The sequence below is a fragment of the Sander lucioperca genome, chromosome 2 (genome assembly GCF_008315115.2).
Source record: "Sander lucioperca isolate FBNREF2018 chromosome 2, SLUC_FBN_1.2, whole genome shotgun sequence".
NCBI lineage: Eukaryota > Metazoa > Chordata > Actinopteri > Perciformes > Percidae > Sander > Sander lucioperca.
Window position 1 is genome coordinate 10406651 of NC_050174.1, and position 24516 is coordinate 10431166.

The 24516-nt window shown below is 39.1% G+C and overlaps 1 protein-coding gene across 3 annotated transcripts in view; it reads right to left on the reverse strand.

The window, feature by feature from the left end:
* grid2 (glutamate receptor, ionotropic, delta 2) overlaps positions 1-24516 on the reverse strand; it is a 614241-nt gene that overhangs the window by 244443 nt on the left and 345282 nt on the right. For all 3 annotated transcript variants that reach the window (XR_004895179.1, XM_031309308.2, XM_031309309.2), the window contains exon 3: positions 15100-15387. Coding sequence is in view for 2 of the 3 variants with exons in the window: in XM_031309308.2 (XP_031165168.1) it covers positions 15100-15387 (288 nt within the window). In the remaining variant the exon portion in view is untranslated. The remainder of the gene's footprint in view (positions 1-15099; positions 15388-24516) is intronic.

Below are 24516 nucleotides of genomic sequence, written 5' to 3' on the forward strand. Positions count from 1 at the left end.
CCTATGTAGCTCCGTGGGTGTCTGTCAGAGCCTCCCTGCTCTCCTGTTCACCCTCTCTCACTCCCTCTACTTGACTAGCAAATCTTCCCCAACTTAAAATAAAATACCAAACGTTGGGTTTGTACACTTTCACTCTGCATCTGACTTTACAGTTTAGGCCTTTCTCCTACCCGTCCTTCTGCTCTGTTTCAACCTTCCTCTCCCTGCCTGAAGCATTTAAAGCCTGAGCTTGTAACTTTTGTTAGGAAGCTATTAGGGAATAACCAAGCATAAACGGTAGTGACTACAGAAAGAGGCACTGTTCATCCATCCATCCATTGTAAAAGCTTGACTACCAGACCAAGTTTTCCCAATGACTGGTGCTTGCTCTCCAGCAGGGAGTGAAGCTTGATCGCCAACTGCCCATCTCATACTGTTTTTTATGCTGCCATGGAGTCCATGCTGACATAAATTAGTGTCAACTAAGTGTCAAGGCAAGCCGAAGGAGGAGTAGGGTAAGGTAAGTTGAATGACTTTTCTATCAATTTAATGCAGGAGTGATGTTCTACATGACAACTTGGGTCGAGGCCAAAGTGGGTAGTACAGTAAAAATGTAATTTCAATAGATGGTAAAGGGTGAAGGGCTTTGAAGCACTGTATTTTTTTCTACTTGTGAAAGGTATTGTTTCAGTAATGTTAACATTTTGGCATGGAGTCATTCATTTCAGCTATGAAATGCAAAGTCTATTTTTTCCCCCAAGGAGTTGCAGATCTCCCTTTTTTGTTTTTTCAGTGACAGGTAAATTTAACATAAAGTGCCAAGAGTAGTCACCCACTAAAACTTTATATTTCATTACTCTACAACGTTGAGTACCAGTGGATACATTAGGATTTACTGACCCTGATCAATTGAAAATAAGTACCTTTTAAAGGCCCATATTCAAAACTAAACCTAATTTCCAGGGAGGCTTTATGGAAAGGAGAAAAGAAATACCATTTTGTGCAACCTCTGGCTTTCCTTATCCCTGCCCCAGGCATTTTACTGTTATGGCTGTTATACTGTATGGCTCAAAGGCAGTGGTCCCTAAAATATGGCTTGCAACGGAATGCAGGCCAGTTTCTTGTATGTCCATGCCTGGAGAATTAAATCATCAGCTAAAGTCATGGCTGAAAATGTTCAAGTATCCAGCTCTAGGGATCTGAACCTAAACTTTGGAAGTTTACCTCCATATAGGAAATAAAAGGCTTTAGGCCCTGAAGCATCGGTAGTCCTGACTGAATATTGCTCTCTAAATCGTTTATTCCTTTAGATCTAAGTGCCTATCTCTGTCCACAACTATTTTTCTTTATTTCCCTCCTTCTCTTCCTCTCTTTTACTCTTTGTTCTCTCAAAGCCCGAGGCTTCGCGTTCCCAGAGTCCCAGCAGAGAGCTTAACCAACACTTGTAGAAAACCAACACTCTATAAAAGGCTTGGCACCTTTTAGGTGTGTATCACCTTCCCTATCTCCCCAAATTTTCTCCGGCTTTTAGTCCCCCCTACACCCACTCCTCTCTGACTTTCACATAATGTAACTTACCTTCTCGCCACTTCCCTACGCTCCCTTCCTTCTTCTTTTCTTCCTACTTTTATGATGCATTTTGATCTTGACCTTCCTATGCCCTGAGCTGCTTTGAAATTGTCTAAACTGCACATACTACTTGAATGTTATCACTCAGTTGAAATAAAATAATTTTAGTCCCAAGCACATTTTCCTCCAATCCAAGAGCCCTGGGATTCTAACCCACAGTGTTCTAACAGTGACCACCTGTTGTGTTGTATTTTGACTATGTTGTTGTGCCAATGTCCACATCTACTGAGCATGAAATTCCCCTCTGACAAAACAACTTTAAAAAATACAGGAGTTGTGTCTGTTGATGAATAGCTGGCTTTAAGACGTTTCAATTCTGCAATGCTTCCAGTGGACATTGAAACTAAGACGTAACTACAAAGAAGACGAAGCTGTACCGCAACTGCATGAAGCAGCAACATCCAGTGGATCCCCGGGTTAAGATGCTACACTGTTTTCCACACCATACTGTGCAACATAATTGTTGGGTTAAAGTAACAAACCCTGAGTTGAGTTGCATGACTTTCGCATGGTATATCAATATAGCCAAAATACTGTGCATAAAAGTGAGTAGTAGAGTCCATAACTTATGTTCTTGATTCCTTTCATTTATGGGTGGCTGCCCTCTCTCTGCTCTGACAGTGAGTTCTGAGTTTTACCAAAAACCTTAATGTGAGTACATTTGGTTATCCAGAAAAAACTCTTAGGTTTTGTCCTGTAAAAATGTCTTTGAAGCAGTCTGTCGTACCTCCACATTCTAAATGCTGATCGTCATATCTCCCTCTGCTTTGCTTTACGTTGCATCTCTCTGTCTCTCGCTCTCAAATTTCCATAGCTGAAGATATTTCACCTCCAGTGTCCTCTGAGGATGCAAACTACTATTACACACGTTTGTAAAAGGTTTTTACACCCTTTTCAGTTGTTTTTCTGTTTATTTTCTTTCCGGACTGCCTTTTACTCTGCCCTACCAAATCTGCTATGCCTTTAGATCTCTGTCCCTATCCCCTCTCTGCTTAGCTGTTTCTGTTTTTTTCTTATATATTCACAATCTTTTATCTCTTTTTCTCTCTTGCTCTCTGAACGATTTAACTATGGAGGAGACAAAGTAAGACATGACCTCCCTGTATACAGCTTGTAGACCTTTGGTGTTTGGCTCAGTGTACCGGTTTGCCTCCATTCGTCCAAATCTGCCTTCATCGTCAACTTTCCCACGTCTCTCTTGGCACAGCTTTTATGTATTTTTCACCTCCTCTTTCACCTCCCACCAGCTTTCACTCCTGCAGCGTCTCTGTTAAAAAAAAAGATATCCATCTATGCATCCATCTCTCATCATTTCTTGTTCTCTTTTCCCTGTCTCTTTAAACGACTTCATGCTCTTCAATTTCTTCATGCACTCCTCTCTCCTATTTTTCCTTCCTCACTGAATTTTGTCTCTTGCAGTTCAGATACGGGTCAATATGGCAACTCGTCACTTCTAGGTGAGGTCCAAACAAACATCCATGTATGAGGCCTATGGGTTTGCAGAGGTTTGGCTTGGTTCATTAACTTTGCTTTCTTTTGCCCATTCACACTGCCACCACAGGTCCACTGTGTTTTTTGTGTTATTTTTGCTTTCATCCATGTCCTTACAAAATATTGGAAGTAATATTTTTTTGTTGTATTTTTCTGTATTTTTAAACATATAAGAGGAAATGTATAGGCTATCATCAAAAATATTTTGCTCGGCTTTTGTGTTTGTACCTAAATATTTTGAAATATTTGAAATATATCTCTCTGATTGTGAAGGAGGCCAGACGTATCTGCCAGAGCAAAAGAAACATGAGCTTGCAGATTCGTCTGGTTTCCAGACTAAGAGAGATCAAATGCACATTGGGATTTTACCTACAATGAGTCTTCTTAAAGTGAAACCTTGACATTTCTACAGATTTTTTTTTCATCATTGTCTTTACACTTTAAAAGGTGTAAATGTAATCCATTTAAGATAATAATCAGATTTTACATCTTATCTTTAACAACAGATTTTTGTCCTATGCACGAAGCATTTCTGTATTCAGCGCCAATTCTTTCATTTGTCTTCCTTTTGTTATTACCCTTTCCTCTGCTCATTAAATGTCTCACCTGTATCTGCCCTGTCAAGTAGTTTTCTTTTCCACCTCTAGTCCAGTCATTTTATGAAAAAAGGTAGGACAAATTGCAACAGAAGCAAACTCCACTAATTTTGTATCCTCAATATGTTCTGAGTAAGGAAAAAAAGCCCCGAAGAATCCCATTAGGGGAAAGTTTCGAAAAAGACCCAACTACAGCCTATTCATTCTTTTTCTCACGTGAATAGGGTAAACATTTTAACCTTTAGATATCGCCATGAAAATTACTGAATTGATTATTTACATCAAGACAAACAAAAAATGTATTACAAGTTTTTTGAAATTGTTTGTTAACATTTGCAAACGGTGCATAATCTAATTACATATGTGCTAATTTGCATAGCACACCAGATCTATACATTGGGTATAGCCAGGTGAAAATGTCTTGTTGAATCTTGTTGACATATAACAGTAAAAGACTTAATGTTAAGGTATGAATGGAACCCATTTAGGCTACCCATCTACCCAGAATCTCATCTTCATTCTCGTCACAGGCCATCTGCATTGAGTTTGTGCAGCTCCCCAATAATAGTCGTACCACAGCTCAACACACATCCAGATGTTCCCAATAAATTGTAGTTGATCACCAGGTATGTTTTATTAATGTAGGATGAATAATCCATGTAGGAGAAACAAAAGGAAATCTTTCTTACCTGAGTGACAGCTTAGTGACAGTTGAGTGGACCTTGAATGAATGACTGAATCTCTGCCCCTTATGGTGACATTTGTTTGCCTCTATAGGCTTTTACTGTAAGATGTCAACAGGATTCTACAAGACATTTTCATCTGGCTATATCCAATGTTTAGATATGTTGTGGTATTTATGCAAATTAGTGCATACATTATTATGCACCGTTTGCTCATGTTACCAACATTTTTATTTGGGGGCAGCTGCAACAAGGTGAGGTGACACTCTTCACTGTAACTTCCTTGTATGAACCCATAAGATCACATACTGTCAGAGCTGTTGACATTTTCATACTTTTCCCTGTGTTCTGGGGAGATAAAAAGAAGGAAAAAAAGAGCCTCATCTGGCCCATTACTTACTAATGAGCAAATTGTCAGGAGTTATATTTCAAGGTATTTTTTCTGTCTTTAAACTATAAACATCCTTCATTAGAAAGCACTATGGAAGGTGACAGAGACATTGATGATGATGAAGATGTTTAATAACCATGGAAACAACCAGAACTCCAACACTTTAGCACATGGCACAGACCCAGGACACTGCATCATACAGTATATGGACTGCATTATGACAAACTCAATAAAAAAATAAAAAAATACACTAAGCATGCAGGTAATGGACAACAGGCATGAAGGGCTTAGCTGACTTTTTAGAGAATTGCCCCATTGACCACTATAGCCAATATGTGACAAATATTGTCTTTGTGAGGTGAATTGCTGTATCCCATGTGAATGCATTGAACTGACGTATGTTTCAAACAGCTAGTCGAGAGACAGAGAACTGTTTCTGTGGAGGCAACGCTTCTCACATAATAATATGCAGAACTTGTGTGAATAGTGAAATGTAACCTATGATAATGTTTAAGGCCTTTTATCATTTTCACTTACTTTCCCTTTTTATCAAATAAAGCACATTTCTCTAAAATATCAGCACTTTTATTGTTCTCTCCTAATAAAAGACTGGCAACCTAGCGAGCATCACACTTTAAAACGGCTCTTTCGTTTGCCTATAACCTTTTACTATTGTGCCTCAGGCGCCTCTTGTTATTGGCTAAAAGCAAAACAAAACAAATCATCTTAATGTCAACAGTGTTATTACCACTAAGTGGTACTTCCCACATTTGCTCAACAAGGCCAGTGTTGCCGGGGTTCTGACTGGATTATGGGGCAATGTCCCTCAGCAGGTAACAGTAACTTGTTACTCACATTTTTTATATATATTATTACAGTGTAAATACAAGACACCTGAGGACAGACTGAAAAAAATGGAAAGAGAAAACAGAGTAAGAGTCATAAAAAAAGAATAACAGTAAAGAATGGAAGATGGAGGGAGAGGGAGAGAGATACACTATGAGAGGAGGAAGAGAGAGATAATAGAGAGAAAACATGTGTTCTCAGTGTCCGGAACGCACACCAGTAGAGCTGAAAATAGGGATTGGGACAGTTGCGTAGTAGCTTCATTTAAGAGGACACACTCGACTGTCTGTTCTCTAAAGAACTCTCCTTGTACAGAGGCGAGGCCTTTTGGGAACATTGCTATCATCTTAAAAGGCCATCTGTCTCTCTCTACTTCACATTCTGTCTCTCTCTGTCTCTCTGTCTCTCTGTCTCTCTCTCTCTCTCTCTCTCCTTAAGCAGGGGGTGAGGCCATTAGGGAACAATGGTGATATCTTTAAAGGGCCTTCTGTGGCTGAGAGAACAGCACTGCCAAAACCCAGAGGATCCATGTGCTGAATCAGTGGTCACAGAGCACAGAGGGGATAGAGGGATTTAAGTGGGGTACGAACGTGTGTGTGTGTGTGTGTGTGTGTGTGTGTGTGTGTGTGGGGTCTATTGTGTAAATATCTTAGTGCGAACTATACCCCATTTGGGGACACATTTTGGATTTAAACCAGTTGATTGAAGGTTGTCTAGCTAGAGAAAAACCTGGTGTTCCTACTTTCAGTCTTGATTAGGGTTAAGGTCAGAGTAAATGCCTTTTCCCAACAGGCATGAATATAGTTGTTAATTTGCATGCAACTTTAAAGAAGTTGAATCCGTAGTGTGTATTGGAGGCTTCCCAATAGTGTAGAACTTTGGTGCAGAAGAAAAATAACCAGAAACCATGTCAGATGATTCAGATTTCAGTATGGGAAAAGGCCTCAATCAACAAAATCCTGCAGATGATGGTTCAACCAATGAACTTGCAGTAAGCAAACAGGTTTTATATTTAAACAAATATGTGCTAACAACCTATGATTAAGGCTGTCAGATCCAGATTCAGCGCCTCATCATGAATGTGTTTATGACTAGATTTCTAAATTAATTTATGAACATATTGATACTACACTGTTGCCCATGCAGTGCTTGTGGGGCTCTAAGGTGTGGGACTAGCACTTCCAGTAGGGCCACATTAGCCACTATTCAATATTAATCCAATTTGAACTGTTTGATAGAGCTCGCTAGTTAGAACATATTTTTATAGCACATACTCAATACACTAATACAATGCTTTAATGCCTTGGAAGATTAAGCTCGAGCCTGCAGAGTGCAGTGCAAAACAATTCCACTGCAGAGATCCATTGGAGATCGATGCATACAACACATTAATTGTGTTAATTGACTACAATGAGTGAGATGGAGCCCCATTATGGCTATAAGGATTAAATCGACACAGAATCACCTAAGACAGAAAACCATTACACTGTTTTCTATAAACTGAAACTTTTAGGCATGTTAGACTTCTGTCCACCCACCGATGAGTAATGTCACAGCTAGTGTTTTCCATTAGCTAGCAATATATCTGGTGTTACATCACTCATTAGGGGGTGATCCAAAATGCAACATGCTTAAAGTTCCAGCCCATTAGGAGAAGTGCACTAGCAGTGGATTCCACTATGACTCAGTTAAATTACCTTTACACATAAAAGTGCTAGAGCAGTGAAGGTGGAGCAGGTCCATGAGGGGAAAGTAAGAGAGAGACTACAGTATAGTGACATCCACTCAATCTCGGGTTATGAAGTGCACACCCGACCTAAACAGGCTCTTGGCAGTATAATGGCGTAAACTGACAGGGCATGTTTGATTAAGTTTGTGACCCTACTTCCAAAGAGAGGGACAGCTGTGTAACTAGATATGATGATAGGTTGGGCTAAAAAAGGACAAAATATGACAGACACACAGACCACATGTACACACACAGACACATTATGCACACACCTATGCGCACACAGAAAACAGCAATGTTATATTTCTGTAGGAGGAAGCTAAGAGACTGTAGAAACAGAGTGGCACTTTATAAAAAGGACAAAGGATGTTTCTAGTCTAATGTTAAAGTTAATGGACTGGAAAGAGAGTGGACGAAAAGACAGAGAGGGATAGAGAAGTAGGGTGAAATGAGACAGCATGCACACACGGAGGCAGACTGATGTGTCACCAGCATAAAGATGCATAAAGATACGGATGTGTGTGTGTGTGTGTGTGTGTGTGTGTGTGTGTGTGTGTGCCTGTTTTTGTGTTCCTGTGCATATGCCATGTCTGCCTGTGTGTCTGTGTTTGTTTGGCGGAAAGAGAGAGCGAGAGACAAAGAGAGAGCAATGTTTCTGACTTAACCATACATCCATTAGCTCTCTAATGTCCTCCCATGCTGAGAAAACATCAATACCATTATATTAGATACATTTGAAATTCACACAACATCAGTTTCACAGATCCACTGCCAGGGGCGTTTCTAGCTCCCAGTTTATAGATGTAATTTAGATGGCACTAACATTTGGCCTAATCATAACTGACCTGGCAACCCAAAGGCCAAGGTTTTGTTTCCAGATTTGTGTGGTGACTTACGATGCGGGGGGGTCTTGGTGTCCACCCCCACCCCTTTTGTTGGGGAAGTAACCTCCTTAAATGTGCATATGACAATTATTCACCTCAATGATACATTAATATATTTTAATTTATTAATAAACTACAGTGGCAGGGGTGGCCTCTAGCTCACCCAGTAAGAGTGTTCGCCCCATGTTGGCTGAGTCCTGCAGTGACGTGGGTTCGACTCCCACCTGCGGCCCTTTGCTGCGTGTCATCCCTCATCTCTCTCCCCCTTTCATGTCTATCCACTGTCACTACTACTAATAAAGGGAAAAGCCCCAAAAGAAAATTAAAAAAATAAATAAAAATAAACTACGGTGGCCGACAGGGGCAGATGCCCTGCAACTTAAGAAAACACACGCAAATAGACAAAACACAAGCAAATTAAGAAAACAACTTAATTAATTTGACAACACACGTGCAGCATTCAGCAAACGCGCTGCAAATGCACACAACACAACCAAATACATAAATGCACTGCAAATAAAAAACGATGCAAAAAGAAAAGCATGCAAACCCCCAAAAAAGAAGCGATGCAAAAAGAAAAACAACTTAATTAATTTGACAACACATGCGCAGCATTCAGCAAACGCACTGCAAATACACACAACACAACCAAATACATAAACACGCAGCAGCATCGTTTTTTATTTGCAGTGCGTTTATGTATTTGGTTGTGTTGTGTGCATTTGCAGCGCGTTTGCTGAATGCTGCGCATGTGTTGTCAAATTAATTAAGTTGTTTTCTTAATTTGCGTGTGTTTTGTCTATTTGCGTGTGTTTTCTTAAGTTGCAGGGCGTCTGCCCCTGTCGGCCACCGTAATAAACCCATTTCAGATGTTTGAGCAAGATTTCTGCTCATGTCCAAAACTTTGTGCACATTCAAAATATAGAGAGTTGTGATACTTTGAGTGAATAAAGTTTAGAAGTTTTAGAATAAAGTCACTATATTTTAGAAAAAACTCTACCTGCACCATAGTCTGCTGTGCAATACATGACTGCTCTGCTGATACGTTAAATCTCAGACCGTCTGACAGACACAGAGCCCCGTTTCAGACTCTGGTCTCTGAATGAGACATCGGAGGTGGAAAACCGAAACTACGACAGAAATACATGGAGCACAAACGCAACACATCTGCCACAGCATGTCGACAGCAGAGTGCATCCTTTATAAACCTGAAGCTGCGCACAATGAAATAAGGCAAATTATGATTTCGGGGGTTTACATAGGCTATTGTCCGGTTTCATATTTGTCAGTCAACCTTTCAAAATACATTCGTGGCTACACCCAAAACATTCAGGGCTAAAGCCCCGGCAAAATCGGCTGACGTCGCCTCTGACCACTGCCCAACAAAGTCAAAACGCAGTAACTTCATATTTGGTCAAAATTGAGTTACAACCTGTATCTCACTTTCTGACATATGTTATTATATATATATATATATATATATATATATATATTTTAATTTTTTTAATCGCGATTAATCGCCAAATTTTTATAGTTAATCACGATTAATCGCATGTTTTATCACATGAATAAAATTGTATTATTTTGCATTTCAGAACAGTTTTTAAGTACATATTAATAATTGAAAGCAATTCTTATCAGTGTATCTTAATTGGGAATCAAATTAATGCAAAGAAAGTTACTTTATGAACTTGACTTTAAGATTTGTAATTGTTTATTATTTATTTACTGTAAACAAAAGAAACGTGTGAATCTGTCATTATTGCACAATTCCTACAAGTACCTTACCTAACTGAGATGTAACACTAACACTTTGCTTATACAGTACAAACAAAATGGTCCAAAAACCAGATGCCACAGCAGGACATTTGTAACCTTTACGTTTTTCTAATATGAAATGTAATAATTCTCCCGGGGCCTGTTTCACAAAAGCAGAATATATAAATCCAGGATAACTGATAAAGCGAGGCTTGACCTAGTCTAATCTGTGCATCCTGGCTTGGTGTGTTTCACGAAGGCCAAGCCAGGCTGAGGAGGAGCGACTAGGTTGAGCCAGGCTGAAGTAATTCAGATAGATGCGCGTCCACGGCTTTCCTCAAAAGACCGCAAGGTCGATAACAGATTTACTGATGCCAAAATGGAGAATACGCATCCTACATACTTTATACAGAGTGAGCAGCAGCTTCCTGTGGAAGTATGATGATGTGAAACACATTATTTGTATAAAAAGAAAAGAAACACGGCCGCTGTAATGAAACAGTGAGAGAAAGCGTAGCAGACGATCACGGACTGACTGAATGCGTAAGCAGCCTAAAAATATACATTAACTGACCACTGCTCTGAATTGAAACCGCCATAATCATTCCATTCAAGGATTAGGCTACTAATCATTTGCACAAATTAACAGTTATACTCTTTGCCTTAAAAGTAAGCAGAAGATAATGTCACTCAGGAAAATTACCATGAAGATCAATTTTCTATGATGCGTAAATATCTCTTTCACTCTGTTCCTCCCTCTCTCTCATGGGCTAAAATATAAATTTCCTAAGTCATATTAACTTCCACTGCTCGCTTTTAATGCAAAGTGTACAACTGTTCGTTTTTGCAAATGACAGTGGCTCATTGAATGGTTTCAGTTAAGAGCAGTAGTTCATAAATGTATATTTTTAGACTATCATTCAGTCGGTCCGCTATTATCTGCCACGCGTTTTTTTTTATTTTTTATTTTTTATAGAGGACGAGTTTCCTTCTCTACATATTATATGCCTTGCTCCCTTGTATAAATGGACATAGAAAATAAAGACACTGAAGAAATTGGACTAAAATCTAGAAACTATAAAGATAATTAAGTCATAAATTCCATTGCATAGTAAACAGAGTATATTCATCAGTTATTTCCCCCCCAGCAAAATACAAGGTCAAAAACTATTGAGGTGTCCTCTCCCTGTTGTTACATGAATGTACAGTAGCCTACATCACTATATAGTTACTGGTCCAGTGAACTAAGACTATAATTTGGGAGGATTGTACAATTAGGATTTGTTCTTTAAATTGTACAATCCTCCCAAATTATAGTCCCAGCAATAACAACACAAATTGTGTGTTAAGAATGCCAAATACAATGCACATGGCAGCGGAACAAACATGATTCTTATTGTTAAAGAATTAAAAAAAAATGTATCAACTAAAATTATTCAAATTGCATTGGTCAACTATAGAAATGTACAGCATTGTATGTATTGCCCTTAGTAACAGATTTCATTTAAAACACATTTGAAATTATATCAGCCTTTTCTAATTATCTCAACAACTGCCATAATATATTCATCAAACTTCTAACAACAATATGAACAGCAGTCTTCATACAGCAATATAACAGTAACAATGACTGTCACATGAATAATTATAAAAAAAAATAATGGTCACAACTTTAAATAATAACAGTACTTAAATGAACAGCAATATGCACATGTTGTATTTTAATCCAGGCTGATAACAATAGGGTAAAACCACTGCTGGGTGATCAGAAAAGGCTCCAGGATTAAATAAATCCTGGCTGTTAGCCTAGTCGGGAGCAGGCTAGTTGCACAGAATAAATCTCCATGGTGATTTATGTGCCTCCGCTTTCGTGAAACCGAGTCAAGGCTAAATTCATCCAGGATAACGGGGAAATCCCGGCTTAATCCCTTATCTTGGTTTTGTGAAACAGGCCCCCGGACAGAAAAGGAAAACAGTCAAAAAAACGATACAAACAACACAGTCCTAAAACCGTATGCTGATATACATAGTCAGTATAGTGTGTAGTAGCCTAACTTCTAAATAATTTTGATTACTCACTGACGTCCAGTGATCACCGGTTAATGAGACAGCGTTTGCACTCTGCATCAGTTCCCGTTGGGCTGCTTTGTCCGTGTCACACAGGCTGTGTATCCGTGAAACTACTGTCCCCCTCGACAACTTTTTAAAAGTAAACTTTCCGTTCAGAATCGTATTTGCATCCATTTCTGCGTCTCGCGCTCGCCATCCACTCAAAACGTAACGTTAGCCTACTACTCTTTGGCCGGCTCGCAAGCCCAAACAAGTGCAGGCGTGCCTGTTGTTTTGTTTCTGGTCTAGCTAGATCCGGTGTGATGTTGTAGTTTTTCTAACGTTACTAGTTGTTGCAACAGCATGTAAAAAAACTACAAAGTTTGCTTGGCCAAAAAGAACGTTAATCTCGCGATAAAAAAATTGACGGCGTTAAAATGGGTTTGCGTTAACGCCATTAATAACGCGTTTAATTTGTGCTCATTTTCAGCTTTTTAAAGTTGGAGTTTAAAAACAAAAACAACAAAACTGACCTACAAACAAGCCAAAACGCAGTATCTGCAATTTGGCTGTGTAGTTACTGCACTCTGGCTTGGTAAGCTATGTGCTGTAGGGCTCTTAACAACACTTACTGCACTCTCTATCATAGAAAGACAACTAGTTGCCCCAACTGTAGTTGTTATATGTAAATGAAAAATATCCATTTTGATTTTGGTTACTCAATTAGTTATTCCACATAAATAAATATGCATCAGCTAAATCAAGTAGGGGTGTGAATCTTTTGGTGTCTCACGATCTGATTAAAAATCGTTCTCGATTCAAAATGATTCCCGATTCAACATCGATTTTCGATTCAGTACATAGGGGTGCTAATTCCAGGATCTGGTTTCAAGTTATTTGTAAGTATATATTAGTTATAAGTTATTTGTGTATATATATATATATATATATATATATATATATATTATGATCTGCAACTGTGTATTCAAACTCAAAATAAGCACGCTCAAAGTAACGTGCCGTGTACGAGCTAATTAACGTGACTCAGGTTAATGCTAGCAGGCTCAGGCAAAGCACTATTTTGGAGAGTGCTACTCGCCGACCTGTTGATGAAACCAAATCCAAACAAATTACTACAGCTCTTGTAAAATGGGTGGCAACTAACTGTAGACCTGTCAGCATCGTAGAAGACTCGGTCTTAAGACGTACTACAGTTGGCATGTTCTGACTTGTCTAATACATTGCCGTCGAGGGGGACAGTAGTTTCACGCATACACAGCCTGTACGACACGGAGAAAGCAGCCCAACTGGAACTGCTGCAAAGTGCAAATGCTGTCTCATTAACCGGTGATCACTGGACGTCAGTGAGTAATAAAAATTATTTAGAAGTTACTGCACACTATATTGACTCTGGTAAGGATAGGGATTTTTAGTTTTTTAGTTAGGTACTTGGAGGAATTGTGCAATAATGACAGATTCACACATTTTTCTTTTGTTTACAGTAAATAAATAATAAACAAATACAAATCTTAAAGTCAAGTTCATAAAGTAACTTTCCTTGCATTCATTTGATTCCCAGTCAAGATACACTGGTAAGAATTGCTTGTCATTGTTAATATGTACTTAAAAACAGTTCTGAAATGCAAAATAATAGAATTTTAATCATGTGATAAAACATGCAATTAATTGATAGTTAAACACGATTAACTATAGAACTTCAGCGATTAATCGCGATTAAAAATATTTTATCGTTTGACAGCCCTAATTTTTTCATAAAAGCAGTTTCTGCTGTCACACCTCTATCTCTCACACCTTCATGAGGGAGCAGTTCTGCTAACATTAATGTATGCAAATAAATACAGACAATGCACAGGCAGTTAAGTGATATAAACTCTTGAGTCCTGTTTGTTTGAGACCGAGGCAAGACAGAGTAAAAATGAGTATTACAACACTGACGGAGGCTATCAAACCGACAGTCTCAGTCGACAGGAAGTGCTCGCAGGCCGTGTTGAGACTGGGAACAAAGACGGAGGAAGACGGAGGGCTAAGGGCTAGGCTAAAGCTAACTCCTTATTGGCTTTTACTACGCAGCATTATCCTCGCCAATGTATGGTCTGTGGCGGAAAAAATGGATGAACTGCGGCTGTGTATCGCAACTCATAAATGGATTATGGAGATTATCATAATTTTCACAGAAACAACATGGTAAGAACATCGGCATTCATGATAGCGCTATTGTGCTAAAGGGGACGCTGACGTTATCTGCTCCAGTCTCATTCATAGTGCATTCCATTTGTACTCGTAACTTAGATTTTCCAAGGTCAAAGTCGGAAACACGCCCCCCTGACCTTGGATTTCCGAGCTCGGAACTCGGGCAACCACCGACTACCCCGAGCTAAAAATCCAACATGGCTGCTCCATGCATCAACAGTTGTGAAAGCTGTAGTAACATACAGTTATAAGCACTTCTGTGTTATTTGTGTCTCACTATAAATCAGTCGTACACACAGTGCTGTCCATATTCTATCTGTGGACAATGATGTTACGCTGTTTGTATGCACAAAAACAGCATAATGCGTTGTTATAAACTGGTATTGCTAATAATGGCTAACCTGGCTAGAGCTAATGAAAACAATGAAAGTCCAACTTGTATTCACCACTCGGGTGTGACGTCATTCCCAGCTTTGGCTTCTGAGTTCCAAGGTAAATGGAACGAGTCTTCTTATTAATTGAAGTTTTACGGCAGCCGGCATCCGCAATGTTGCATTGCTGCCACCTTCTGGAACAAGTCCATTTCTTTATCATGACAATTCAGTGAGATATTAGGCAATATCTAGGTATGTGTGTATGTGTGTCAATTTTTGGAAGTTGCGATTCGATTCAGAATCTTAGAAGATAAAAATTGTGATTCTTACATGAATTGATCCTAAAATCAAGTCATGATGGAGAAGGATACAAAAAAAACCTAAACTCCTCCTAGAGGTAGGTAGGTAGGTAGGTAGGTAGATAGATAGATAGATAGATAGATAGATAGATAGATAGATAGATAGATAGATTTCCTTACCAAAGTCAGAATCATAGAAGATGATGAACTTCTGCCAGCTGTACTCAGACACCACTTGCATGATGACCTCATTGAGATAGACAGGTGGGCGGACCATTAGGGTGTAGTCATCTGTTCCAGGGATGCGACCGGTTGGTGGGCAGGCGGAGCGAGGTGATCCCACTGGGGAACGCTGGATAAAGAGGTGGGGGATGTGCATGGCATCGGCCAGAGTCTGAAGGCTGCCCGCGGACATGCAGCCAATTGAACTGACCAGAGCCAGGATACCACGGTTCATCAGCTCACAGGCTGGATGGAGGGAAGGAGGGAGGCAGCAGAGAAAGAAGGAGCAAAAATAAAAGAGAAACATTATTACGTTATTTTTCCAAGCATACAAGGGAAATTATGCTTTGGTGAAGAATCACCAGTGGTAAAAATATCCGTTACAACTGTGGGCAGTACCAAGTCACAGTTTTGATGATATTAATTATTTGTGGTAAGAGTGCAAAAAGGCAAATAATTGTTATTCTACAGGTCACCACACTGCAGCACCAACTAAAGAGACAGGGACAATTTTTAGCGAGCTGTTCCTGCATGTTTCCACGTGCATTGCATAGTTATTTTAAGGACCAAAGATGTTACAGTCATACACAACCTGCTCTGTGGTAACTAGAAACAAACAGACAGACATGAAAACAGAGAGGAAGGAAACTGGATAAAAAAGTATACATACATAGGTAAAGGTACTGTATATAGCAACAGAGTAAGAACATAACATGGGCTACATGTAAAAACCTACTAAAATATATATATAACACAAAAGAGACTTTATTTCTGCACTATTCCATTGCCAGTAAATACAGGCAAGACTCCAAGAGCCTGAAAACACTCATTTGAAGCTGTCACATAGATGACTGTGAGTCATTCTATCAATGGATGGAGACATGGACATGTCATGATAAAGTAAAGAAAAGGGGTTGATGTTTTAACTTCCAATAAAACTTAAGTGTCTTTCAATTCTTGTGTGCTATTTTGACTGACAAACACATCCGTTTCCAATTTTCAATACTGACAAATGCAAACCTCTGCTGACAGCAATCACTATTCTAGCTACTGAATCAAAGTTAAGTCAAGTCTTCAGCCTGGATTGTAGCAAAGTTGTGTCAATGTCCACATTATTGATTGACCTCCAGGCTACTTCATGAACAATAACACAATATAAAGCAGTCTATTGTCGAACATTGTTAGACTATGATTCTATAAAAAGTTAATTCATAGTTGTATTATAAAACCATGTTGTAAAAGATGCCCTTGTGGTGTCTTAAATAGTAATGCTGTGATGCTGTATGAAGAGGAATCCGCCGACACTGTTCTTGATTATAAAAAGGTTTATTACAAGCAAAGATTCAGCATCAATTTTACAAACTCCTGCAGAGAGCTTGGAGAACGACCAACCCAAATTCTTCCAAAAAGTCGTTCTGCCTTTTCTTTGTGTGAACAACGTATATATCCTATGCATTGTATCAACATAGAACGTGATATGTGTGAGTATACCATTGGATGGATAACTGACCAATCGATGCCTGTTATCTGGCACAACTCCAAAAAAGGTATCTTCTGTCTTGGGGGGACCTCTGCTCATGTTAACAATTTCCAGATGTTCTTAGTGAATGTAGAGTAAAGTTCATGCATCCTCCTTATACCAACTCTTAAGTCAAAGTGTATAGAATGTTATAGAATGTCAATATACCACACCCTTCTTGCCAGAGAGACTATCCACAATCCACCAGTTGTTTGTGATCTAGTGTTTAAATGTTTCTCAGCTCTAAGACACTATCTATGCTTAGTTCACCTCCCTTCCACTTTTCATCCTTGCTAGACCTCTAGTGCTGTCAAAAACACCTCTACCTCCTACCCTCTCAACCCACTCCCTTGTTATCTCCCCTCTTGTCCAAAACAGCCCCTCTGAGTGCTTACCTATCAGCCCCAATCATTTCAAAGCTGCAGTCTTGCAGTGATTTTCATTTTAGTTGCCTTAAAGCGCCACTGAATTGTACAATGTCCTCAATTTGGAGTCATCTGCCTTCCTCTTCCACCTCCTTTCTAACATCCCTCTTAAACACCTTTTCTATTCCACCCACCAACATTTTTCACCATCTTTATTCGCTAGCCCCATACCCCCCATCTTTTGTTATCCGTCACGGAAACACAAACAGCCCCCTTTCCCCCCCCCCCCCCCCCCTCCTCACTCCAGCCATCTTTTGATTTTTGCACACTTCTTTTCCTCCCTCAGTCTGCTCTTCCATTACTTTTACCCACATGGGCACTCACATTTTGTCACACATCACTGTGTGCTAAGCACCAGACTTAGAAGTTTATTTCACTTCTAGCTAAAACCCTGTCACAGAGACTCTGGGTAAAACAAAGAGTAGTGGGAAAAAAGCTTAAAGACAGTACAGTGAACACAAACACACAGATACACACACAAATGGTGCAATGGCAATGTACAATAGCAAAAAAGCACAATCTAAAGAACACAAAGTCAGCCTGTATAAAGCCACACACTAATCTGTCGACACTGCAAAAATAAAGCCAGAGAAAGAAAGAGAAAAGAAAGTTTTCAAGAACGAAAAGCTTGAGAAGACAGATTCCTAGTGCTGAGAAAAGCAGAATAAAACATTGTATGTGTGCATGTTTGTGAGACCGCAAGATTATAAGAGCTATATGACATGAGTTGGATATCAAAGTGCTTTGTGAGGATGAATTGTCATCAAACAAATCCAAGCATGTGTGTGTTTATCTGCATATTAATGATGCACAGCATAGTGTCTGCTTAATTGCTTTTGTTGTTTAATTACATAGTTCAAGCATTACTGATTTAATTTGGATACATGACTTTTAAGATGTACAAGTCACCCTTTATCCAAATTCATTCCTCTGTTGAAGACACTTTAATTATCTTGAAAGAGTTGGTCCACTCAAAAAGCCACATTTTATAAGGGAAACTTTTTCAGTTGCCACACAAGTCTTAAGCAGTTTGGTGACATAAATCTAATTTGGATGCAATAGATATGTATATATAGATGAATATATGAACACAAACCCCATTCTGCAATTAATTGGCAATACATTGTTAGGAACGGTTTTTCTTTTTAGCAATAGCTAAAGGGTTATTTCAGGCAACCATTTCCTCATGCATTGATATAGATGATTAATGAGTCAGAGCTGAAGCAGTTTCAATCTTACTGCCCATTGTGCAAGTCCACATTTTGAGGAATTAATTAAAGTATAACAATATATGATTAAACTTCACTAAGTCTCAGCATATTGCTTAGTCATGGCCATTATCCTTCAAACCAATGAGCCCAGGATTCATCTTCTATCTACTATCACCTACATGTTTGAGCATAAGTATGCCTGTGGGTGTATGTGTGGGAAGTTACACCTGTGGATTTATATTGCATACATTTAGTGAGTCTGCATTTCTCTGAATATTTGAGGTAAATAGGCCAGGCATGTATTATAAGCTACATTATTCAGATTCCACATCCTTATTATAGCAGTCATGCTAACTAATGCTTTAGCCGCATTGCTCTAGTCCAGCTATAGCGCATTAGCTTAGCATCATCAAGGCTTTGGCTAATGGAAGGCTTTGCTAATCCTCTACTTATTAGGGCACTTTGGAGAATTAGTGCCCTCATCCCCTCAACATCACACACTGTTAAATCTGCAGGGGGTTCTAAGCATGAGGCTCATTAATGCTTTTTGCTAATGACTTAAAGGGCCAGTTGCATTAACCCAGCCCAATGTTACATCACTCTGAAGTGGGCAACCGTTAAAGGAGAGTGAAAAAGCTAGAGGTGCTGGTGCGGCAAAATGTCTGTAATCACTGTGAAGAGTTTGACAGTACCCAAGAGAAACACACTTTGCTTACATTATGAAAGGTTTAAAAACATATCAATAATTTGAAAGAAAGTCCTGCCCTAGTAAGTATGAGTTCAATATGAAGCTGTACAGATGGATATTGTTTTTCTTATACCCTTTTTAACACTTGCAAACCGTTTTAACAACAACCCACAGTGACTGCAGTTGGACTACAAAAACATATATGGGCTAGAGAAAGAGAGGTGTGTAGGAGGTGAGCAAACAAATACAAAATGTCACCATTCAGAGTTTTTCACCTATCATCCTGAACCATAACCGCCTACTAAAAAACACTCACACACCACCACCATCATCGCCAGCCCACACACCGGCACACTCACATATCTAAACCCCTGCTGTACATGAGCAGTTTACTGACTCACAGTAAATCGTTCCGGGATAAATCTCACTAAAGCAGGTAAGGCCTGTCAAGCAGTCCTGCAGAGTTTTTTTGTTGTTGAGGGGTATACATGTCATAAGTTATACAAACACACATGTAGCCTAAACATCCAAGAGTTTAGGCTGTCAGCCACAAGGGTTACTGTGGGACTCATAATATCTTAATGATTAATTATCTGCTTTATGTTTAGTTATTAATTCATTTTGCTGGGAGGTCATCATGCATGAATGGTATTCCATCTCCTCAACAGACTTTGCACGTGACTCTATTGGGAACTCAACAACTTGTAAAATGAGATGACTCAACTGCTTCTCTACATTTTTCATATATTCAAAAAATATTTAAACACTACCTCACCCTGGTCTTGTTTACATTCACTGACATTTTTTATGTATGTTCTGTATGTCGGTGTGCATTGTACATGTGTTGTCTGCAACAGAGCATGTTATTGAGCTCTCTCTCCAGCTTGTCGTCTGTCAGAAGAAATAGACTGCAAGCACTTCACCTGCACCCAGGTGTGACCGATTCTTCTCTCTATCTGCGTCTCTCCAAGCATCTCTCCTCCTACCACACGCACGCACGCACGCACGCACGCACGCACGCACGCACGCACGCACGCACGCACGCACGCACGCACGCACGCACGCACGCACACACACACACACACACACACACACACACACACACACACACACACACACACACACACACTTTATCACATTGACACCCAGTCCTCTAGTTTCTGCGGCCCAGTGACGGGATGGAAAGGAGAAGAAAGAGAGAGGGGCAGGAAGCAAGGACATCAATATCTCAAGAAAACCAATAAAAGAGTGTCTGTATGCCTGTAGCTGTAGAACCTTTTTTGAGTAAGTTAAACATTATAAGATACTACACTAGCAACACAGTTTTAAATAGACACATTATACATAATCTATGATTTAATATGCCTTTAACTATCACTTGGGCGATACCAGCCAAAAAAAGGTTAATTGGGTATCCCAAGCAAAAGAAGACATTAAAATCGAGTACAAATTGACATAGATATGCAAAAAACATATCAATATTGGTAGAGCCAAAGACACCCCTTTTGCACCAATTTGCTCTGGTTCGTGAAGTGGTTACATTTAGGTTTCTTGGAACCTTGGTGCTATATAGCGAACCAGCCTGCATTTTAACCAGTTTTTGAGCAAAACCATTGTAATCAGGGAAGTGTCATCAGTAGAACCTGCGTGAAGCTGGCCCCCCATGTCAGAAGCCTTTGCAGCGCAAATAGTAGCCGTGTAACAAATAAAGCCTGATAACTTAAAAAACATAGTAGCACAAATGTTTTTTTAACAGCACAAATCAGCACAAACGTAGCACAAATGATTGAGACCATTTTGGAGAGATCTGGACATTAATGGGGGTCTGGGTGACGACACTGGCCAGAAAATGTAAAGTTTAATTACTTAAAACCCTTAACAGCAAAAAAGATAATTTTTACGGCACAAACCGGCACAAACGTAGCACAAACAAATAGCAGTGTTTTTAATAATTTGTGGATGACATGGGGGGCCAGCTTCACGCAGGTATCAAAAGAGTGTTTTTCGCAATGCACAACAGAAATAAACAGTGGTAGCCTGCTTGCTTTTGTTCTGCTATTACAGATATCCAAAAAACAAGCATGGATCAACTATTACAGTTTTTTTCGATTGCTAAACGACCCACATGTGCAAAACTCTAAGTACAGTCTGCACTTCCAACAGTCACCTGAACTAAACAGTTCACATCACCTGCAAAACTCATTCCAAGCAACACAACTCTTCACATACGTCTCAAAACAGGCTCAGTGCAGCCAAACACTATGAACAATCCTCATCTAGATAACACACACTGTCACTCAGAACACACTGAGAGTAAAAACACTAGCGTCAAACACCAATAAAGAACTTACAAACTTTTCATCTTTACAGTTTGTATAATTTAAGTGACTTCAAATTAGTGTAATTAATAGTTTCTTAAAAGAAAAGAGTGACATTCTTTCACATGAACATTTTTATTGTATAACATACCAGTTGTTTTAGTAAACAAGAAGGAATGAAAATCAGCAGTTCGCTTCAATAGATATATAATTTTATTTTGCCTGTAGTAGTTTATGTAATGACTGGAAAAAAAGTTAAAAACTAAAGGTACGTAATACAGTTTTTCACAATCGCTATGACACTTTTTTCAATACTTTTAACAACTTTCCTAAACTGTTAACGCACCAACACACCTACAACACACGATTGGCAAAACAGTTAATTTCATGCTCAAAATCACACATTGTAAACTAAACTCCAACACTGATTTTCAAAATACATTAATATACTAAGATTATTTTTTGGGCTATTCCGCCTTTATTTGACAGGACAGGTAGTTGAGAAAGGGGAGAGAGAGAGAAGGGGAAGACACGCAGGAAATCGTCACAAGTCGGATTTGAACCCTGGACCTCTGCGTCGAGGCATAAACCTCCAAGTATATGTGCGCCTGCTCTACCCACTGATCCAACCCGGCCACCATTTTGTTTCTTTTGCTGCAGAGATTCAATACAAAAAATTAATGACCCATCTCAGAGTATGAAAAAAAGGAGACAGAGACAGAATTGTCCTGGTACTCCTCTTCCTCTCCCTCATGAAGGCATTTTTCTTATTTTCTGTGTTCATCTACAGTACATTGTTCAAATAGGTCCTCTTTTACTGTACTACCATATGATCATGCGATTGAAAGAACCTCAACACCTGAGTGTGTTTCCTAGAAGGGAATCAGCTGTGATCGATCGATTTGCATAACTTCAATCAGCTGTTTCTCAATAAATGCATGTATAAAATGCAGGGGATATATTTGTGTTTAAATTTACAATACGATCAGCTGTTCACTTTGACTTTAGCCTATAAGTTAGGTTTAGAACATAATGTTATCTGTTCTGACATACAGTGTGAAAGCATTTGTAAATTTGTCAATAATAATCCATTGTTTTGGTCTTGGTGGAGCTTGTGTGTAAAAGAAGTTAAAGCATTTTAAATTTGTGTGAACTGTATGCATTTTGTGTCAAAGCAACAAGAAATGTGTTAATTGTATAGCCTTCACAGACAGATGTTGTGCTAATAGTGTTAAGAGTTTAGGAAAGTTGTTAAAAGTATTGAAAAAAGTGTCATAGCGATTGTGAAAAACTGTAACAAAGAACATTGGATGTCCTGGCTTGTTATGCACCTGCAAAATATGGTGACTAAATACAAATGCAAGTAGTGTTTCCATTGCTTCCACCTCCATTACCTTCTGAAAAACAGGTAGTCCACAGTTTTACTGTAGTAAAGGGTTTTTTTTTTTCCACGTTTTTGATAGCTGTGTATGTAACCTCAGACATCTTACCTGGACATGTTGGTATCTTTGCTCTTTTACCGGTTTACTATTTCTTTCGAACAGTATAGTGTATAATTGATTAATTCTTATTTTGTGTTTCTTTATTTCCAAAAAAAGTCTTCCTGAGCTTTCCCTATATATATACAGTATGTGTTCACTACATAACAATTCTTTCAGTTGAAATTGCAATCAGCAGTGTTTGAAATGCACCAGACTGAAATCCATTCTGTTTGGAATGTGTTGATAACAGTTTTGACAGCAGTGTGTTAGGATTTGAACAAAGTGCTGTAAATCCACAGTGTTGTGGAGGTTGTGGTTAAGGCCATGGGATAGGTGTGTAGAGTTTTGAAAACTGTGTTCTAGCAATGAAAAATGAAGTAGAGTTTGGTCCAAATGAACTGCTGCTGTGCAGACTGTAGTTAGAGTTTTGCACGTGACTCGTGCAGTTGTGCCCACTGTCATCTAGCAGTCAGAAAAAAACTGTAATAGGAACACTGCACTCTTTTTTCGTGAAAATGTGTCACTTGACTCTTTCACGGTTTCCTTTTCCACCTTCTCTCCAACCTGTAAAATATGACACGTCCAGCTTGAAAACCACCAACTTTTCGGGGTCTGAACTAATATATTTTTATTCAGAATGCTCCAAACGGTTCCAAATTAGGTGTGTGACCTGGAATGGAACTTGTTCCATGTTGGTGGAATGGGGGTAATAGTAACACTTTGTGTGTGTCTGATGTGCCATAAGTAGAAATCTCATAACAGCAGTTGCTACAGCAACTGCCTGCCTCATTATGTCACCTGTGTGGAATTATTAAATGCTAAATGAGTGGGGAAAAGTAAAACTACTACGGCTATGGGGGAAGCCATTGTAGCAGCTAACTAACCTACTGTATAACTGCAATGCAAAAAACTATGGAAAAAAATCATCATCACTGTATACATAATGTTACATCACTACGTGGATACATTATATTTTAATAAAACGCTATTAGAAACTTTTATAAAACAGAAAGAGATTAGAGTGGTCTGTAGCTTATGAACTAAATACCTGACAGAAGCCTTAGGGCAGCAATCCTGTTAATACAATATTGCCATAAAGCAGTCCTGCTTGTTGATTTGCAACACTGCCTACAATGGTCTAATACAACCAAAGGGAAAGCTATCACGGTAAAAATGGGAGAGAAAAAAGGTTTCCGACGACTGACACATTTGTAATGTCTTATGGTTTATCCGGTATTGTCATCCAGCATCAAGAACATGTCTAGCAAAGGGCTATTTTCCATTTGCATCAGCTTTTTCAGGTTATGGCTTAGCTGACAGGAACAGGGACAGCTCAATTTGTTAGAGAAGTATCCCATTATGTAAAGTTCAATAAGCTGAATGAAAAGACATTCAGTATCTGCTGGCTTTAAGATAAGTACATAATCATAATCAAGTGTTTAGTTTCATCAGAAATCCATTGACAGAGACAGAGAGAGAGCGAGAGAGAGAGAGAGAGAGAGAGAGAGAGAGAGAGAGAGAGAGAGAGAGAGAGAGAGAGAGAGAGAGAGAGAGCGAGAGAGAGAGAGCACACTAGCCAACGCCCACAACGCTGTCATAGCCAAGAGTGTATCTCCATGTCTAGGACTGTGTGTGTGTGTGTGTGTATGTATGACCTACTTGTGCCTGTGTATTGTTTCATGTATTGTTCCAGATCCACAGCTCCAAACTGCTGCCATGCATTGTGCCATACA